Below are 4,779 nucleotides of genomic sequence, written 5' to 3'. Positions count from 1 at the left end.
AATACATTTGATTGATTTTAACTTTGTAAACTTTGTAAACATTACATTATTTGTATTTGACATTTATTTTTGGAAAAAGAGGTAGAAGAATTCTTTTGACAAGTAAGTGGTGGCAAAAAAATTTCAAATTTTTAAATAAAAACAAGATTCAACACCATCAAAAACATTTAGAACACCTAAAAACATTTAAAACACCTAAAATTATGAAATTTGACAATTTTTACTGGAATTTACAAAAATCCTTACAATTTTTTTTTTTTAAATATAACCGGAACCTTTCAAGACACAAGCATAATCGTTACAGTACGGCTTCATTTTCACCGGATGTAGATATTGTCGATGGCACTTTCTCCAAGTAATTTGCTGTAAACCGCCAAGACCATAAATGAGTAGTTCGACATATGAATGGCACACTTAACGTCCCGTACCGCTCTCAGGCCAATACGCAGGCTCTCTTTACTGCAGATTTAAATGCCATCTAAAAACTTAAATTCCCAACGACTCTTATCCTCTGTTCATAAATTCTATTTTAATGGTCTTTCTACTGCTCTGTTCTCAATATAAGCTTCGGCTGTGCTCGCTCTCTTCAACTTGGCTGTTTACACTTGAACTGTCTGGAAATACAGTTCGACTCTGGTATTTCACAAAATATGATGAAGAAAGGAGAATCAGGTGGATTTGAGGTTAAGGGATGGGCTGCCATGGATGACTCCGGCGTCCTCTCGCCTTTCAACTTTACTCGCAGGTTACATGGCAAATATTGTTTAGGGTTAATCTTTTTAAAATATATGTTTGGGCATAGAAAAGTTCAGTTTCGGTCTATTGAATTTCTGAGTTTTTCGAGCAGGAAAACGGGATCCGACGATGTAACTTTCAAGGTAGCATACTGTGGAATCTGTCACTCCGATCTGCATCAAATTCGGAATGAATGGAAAAATTCCCTCTACCCAATGGTTCCAGGGTAATATATCTCAAATTTTTTATTTACTTTTTTTTATTTTCCCACCAAGCCTACCACATATGCCTTATTAATTGATGCTCAATTTTAATTTGGGTTTATTCCATGAAAATGCAGCCACGAAATCGTAGGGACTGTGCTTGAAGTCGGATCGGAAGTGAAGAACTTTGCTGTTGGAGATCGCGTGGGTGTAGGCTGCATGGTTTGGAGTTGCCAGCATTGTGATTCTTGTAGTAAAGAGCAAGAACAGTACTGTGAGAAGGTTGTTTGGACGTATAACAGCATTTATGTAGATGGGTCTCCCGCATTTGGAGGTTACTCTTCTTTGATGGTTTGTGACCATAGGTACAATTAGCTGCACTGATTCATGCAATGGGATCAAATTTTTTTTTTTTCTTTTTCTAGATCTTGACCAAGTACAGATTTAATCGATTATGTAATGTGAAATTAAGCAGGTTTGTAGTGAAAATCCCAGAGAGTCTGCCATTTGATGCTGCAGCACCACTGCTATGCGCAGGAATATCTGTATACAGCCCCATGAAATACTTCCAAATGACAGAGCCTGGAAAAAGCCTTGGTGTGGTGGGGCTTGGAGGTTTGGGACACATAGCTGTGAAATTTGGCAAAGCTTTTGGACTGAAAGTAACGGTGATCAGTACATCGCCTAGGAAGGAAAAGGAAGCCAGAGAGGTTTTGGGGGCAGATCACTTCTTGATCAGCAATGATCTGAAACAGATGCAGGAAGCAGCCAGGTCCCTGGATTACATAATTGACACCGTTTCTGCTGACCATCCCCTGCATCATCTCATCAATTTATTGAAAGTGAATGGGAAACTGATTTTGGTTGGCATGCCTGAAAAGCCTATTAGTTTTCATCCTGCGAGCGTTATATTTGGCAAGTCCTCTTTGCAGTACTTTCCTACTTATTTCAATTTAAGCTTTATGGGCTTGATTTTCATGAGGCTAATTGTGTAAATTTTTTTTGAGGTTTGGTGTTTACAGGTAGGCGAATTGTGGGTGGGAGCGCCACTGGAGGAGTGAAGGAAACTCAAGAGATGTTGGACTTTTGTGCAGAGCATAACATCAGTTGCATGATTGAAAACATTGCAATGGATTACGTGAACACAGCAATTGAACGATTAGGGAAAGGAGACGTAAAGTACCGTTTTGTAATCGATGTTACTCGAAGCTTTTCAAGTCCAATGGCCAACTGATTGAAACTGAGATGACGATGCTTTTATTTTCACTGATACTCAGCAGTTTACATCTACAGACATACTGCAGTGGAAGTTTGGAACCCTCTGTAGCAATTTCTTTCGTAAATGCCTATGTTTTTAATACAGGTTTTTCTATGTTTCACGGCTATGTCTCCAAATAATTTTATATAATTATCAAGCTGTATGAGCCTGTATGCTTGTGTTTTGCAAATCTTTTCATATAATTATTAGCTTTGTTACTATGAATGATTTGTGGTTTACAAATACTTTTATATTATTATTAATGGACTATTTTAACCTAGTTAATTGTCACAATTTAATCAATTTTCTTGTTTATACGAGAATAGGAAAGAAAATACACAATTTAATCAATTTTCTTGTTTATATGAGAATAGGAAAGAAAATACAGGTCAACGAAGTTTGAATAATTAAATTTAGACAAAATAACGTATTTTTTATTAGTTAAATTATATATTTATAAATGATGATGATGATGGTGGTTAACCTCCGCTCAGACCAAACAATGGTCTATCGGATCTAAAGAAACAAATTATTTATTTTGATTTAAGATTTTATTCCTATACTCAAAAAGCTTGGAGAGAAGCCTCCCGACTTCACTATAATTTTGACATTGTAAAAAGCTAAGAAGGTCAGTATTGTAATAAAGATTGTGAAACTGAGATCTAAAATACTCATCTTACTAAGATTATATAATCAATTTTGAAAAAATAAAAACATAAAACAATTAAATTTATTTATTTATTTATTAAAATATGATTAAATTTAAATATGAATAAACTATTTTAACAATCAAATGTCAATTTTTTTATTTAATAAAATAAATTTAAAAATATTATATTAATAAAAAATAAAAAAATTAATATTAATTTAAACCTTTAATATCTTTTCATAATCTAAATATTTCAGAAATATAAAAAACACCCAACTATAACATATTCACTTCTGCTAAAAAAAAATTCAATTCATATCAAGCAAATAAATTACTCGCCATATATAGTAGTTTGAACCTTCAACATCCAAATATATGAGGAGTATAAAAACACCAAACCATAACATATTCACCTGTGAAAAGAAATCAATTTATGTGAAATATATAAATTACTCAACTTGTGAAATGTCCACGTTTGGCGCATATAAGTCAATATTAAATTTTGAATGGAAAATGTTCATTATTGAACATTTTGATATTAAATACATTTTATATTTTTGTTTTATATATGTATATATATATATTATTTATTTAAAAGATTAATTTTTGAAAATAATGTTATTAAAAATTATTTAACTAGTTTTACATTATAGATTTTTTTGTATTTTGAAAAGATGTAGTTTAATTAATAAATATTTTGGTTTTTTTAATTGGAATTTGGTGATCTAATTTTTGTTGGGATCATGATTTTTTGTTTTGTTTAGAAAGTGCTTTTGAATATATAAATAGACTTAATGCTATGAAAAATGGGGCACTTAGGAATCTAGAGATTATATAATGCAAATTTGCCATTCTAAAAGATCCCTATAGAAATTTGAGCCAAAAATAAATAATAAAATTAAGTTGGTGACTTGAGTCATGTGAGACCTGAACACCAATTGAGCTGCTTCCAATAGAATGTAAATTTGAATGTTTTTATCACAATAGATTTGTAAAATATTAATATATAAAATTCACTATTTTATTAATCTAAAATAGTTTTAAAATATATATTTTTTTATATTAAAAATTACCATTATTTAAAGAAACCCAGATAAAAACCAATTCCCAAAACACATTTAAACCTTAAACAAGTTAGATAGGTGCAAAGCATAGTCCTTATTGGATTAGTTGTTCATGTTAATCAATTTTTTTTTGTTATTATAATTTTGGTCAAGTCTAAAAATTACATCATTACATCATGCCAACATTATGTTTGCCATCATGCCTCGTTTTGTGACACAGTTTGCCCTATGCTAACGATATCTAAGCAATGATGAATGATACTGAGAGTAGCAAATAAGACATAAAAGAACAGAGGAAACAACGAGAGAGATGAAGCACCCAAATCAGGGCTTGTCCTCAAGGCAACCCCTTTTCCCTTTCTTTTTCCAAATCTTGATCCAACCTTCCAAAGGTGGTTTGATCGAAGCAATCTGCATATTATGATACGTGTTGAGAGAGATTCCTTATTAGATTCCGAAGAAACAAACTTGTGAGCTCGTTTCAATATATACCCAGAGAAGCAATACTATTCAATATCTTTGTGCTTGTTGGAGGAGCATGGTCTCACTAGGCGCTCTTGAGCCTTGGACCTTGTCCCCCAAATGGTTTTCATTGTCAACTTCATCATCCTTGTCTGACGTAGAGGAGGCCTTGACATCCATAAGAAGATGGTTGCAGGGCTTCCAAATTTTAGATCTAGAATTGCGGATGCCTTGCCTCTGTTGAGTATTAAACACTACGCACGAATTATTTAAGTGCCCTATTTGATGAAAGAAGCGACAACGAAAAATAGTGTTCTCATAGTCCAAAGCCTTAGTCCAATTAAAGTCACCAATTTTTAAATTAATTTGATTAGGAAACCCTTTATTGATATCAATTTCAGCGCAAAT

The 4,779-nt window shown here is 32.6% G+C and overlaps 1 protein-coding gene across 2 annotated transcripts; it reads left to right on the top strand.

Annotated features, from left to right (window-relative positions):
* The first annotated feature begins 564 nt into the window (after positions 1–564).
* LOC149218342 (putative mannitol dehydrogenase 1) lies at positions 565–2,417 on the top strand. Of its 2 annotated transcripts, none has more exons than XM_089383909.1 (5): positions 565–745; positions 848–961; positions 1,076–1,303; positions 1,414–1,853; positions 1,961–2,417. In XM_089383909.1, the coding sequence occupies exons 1-5, from the start codon at positions 651–653 to the stop codon at positions 2,170–2,172; spliced, it is 1,089 nt and encodes a 362-aa protein (XP_089240035.1). In that variant the 5' UTR covers positions 565–650; the 3' UTR covers positions 2,173–2,417. The 2 variants fall into 2 exon arrangements, with proteins under 2 accessions (XP_089240035.1, XP_089240034.1); XM_089383908.1 differs by having other exon boundaries at positions 1,414–1,857; positions 1,965–2,417.
* The last annotated feature ends 2,362 nt before the right edge of the window (positions 2,418–4,779 follow it).

Source organism: Pinus tabuliformis, chromosome Q (assembly GCF_031772625.1).
Source record: "Pinus tabuliformis cultivar Carrire ecotype Pingquan chromosome Q, CPIR1, whole genome shotgun sequence".
In the NCBI taxonomy this organism is placed as follows: Eukaryota; Viridiplantae; Streptophyta; class Pinopsida; order Pinales; family Pinaceae; genus Pinus; species Pinus tabuliformis.
This window is presented reverse-complemented; position numbering and strand designations above follow the sequence as displayed.

Excerpts from the sequence above, each read along its gene's own strand:
- LOC149218342 (XM_089383909.1), top strand. The coding sequence starts at position 651 with ATGATGAAGAAAGGAGAATCAGGTGGATTTGAGGTTAAGGGATGGGCT. Across the intron at positions 1,304-1,413 it reads TTGATGGTTTGTGACCATAG|GTTTGTAGTGAAAATCCCAG; the intron begins GTACAATTAGCT and ends GAAATTAAGCAG. Across the intron at positions 1,854-1,960 it reads TCCTGCGAGCGTTATATTTG|GTAGGCGAATTGTGGGTGGG; the intron begins GCAAGTCCTCTT and ends TGGTGTTTACAG.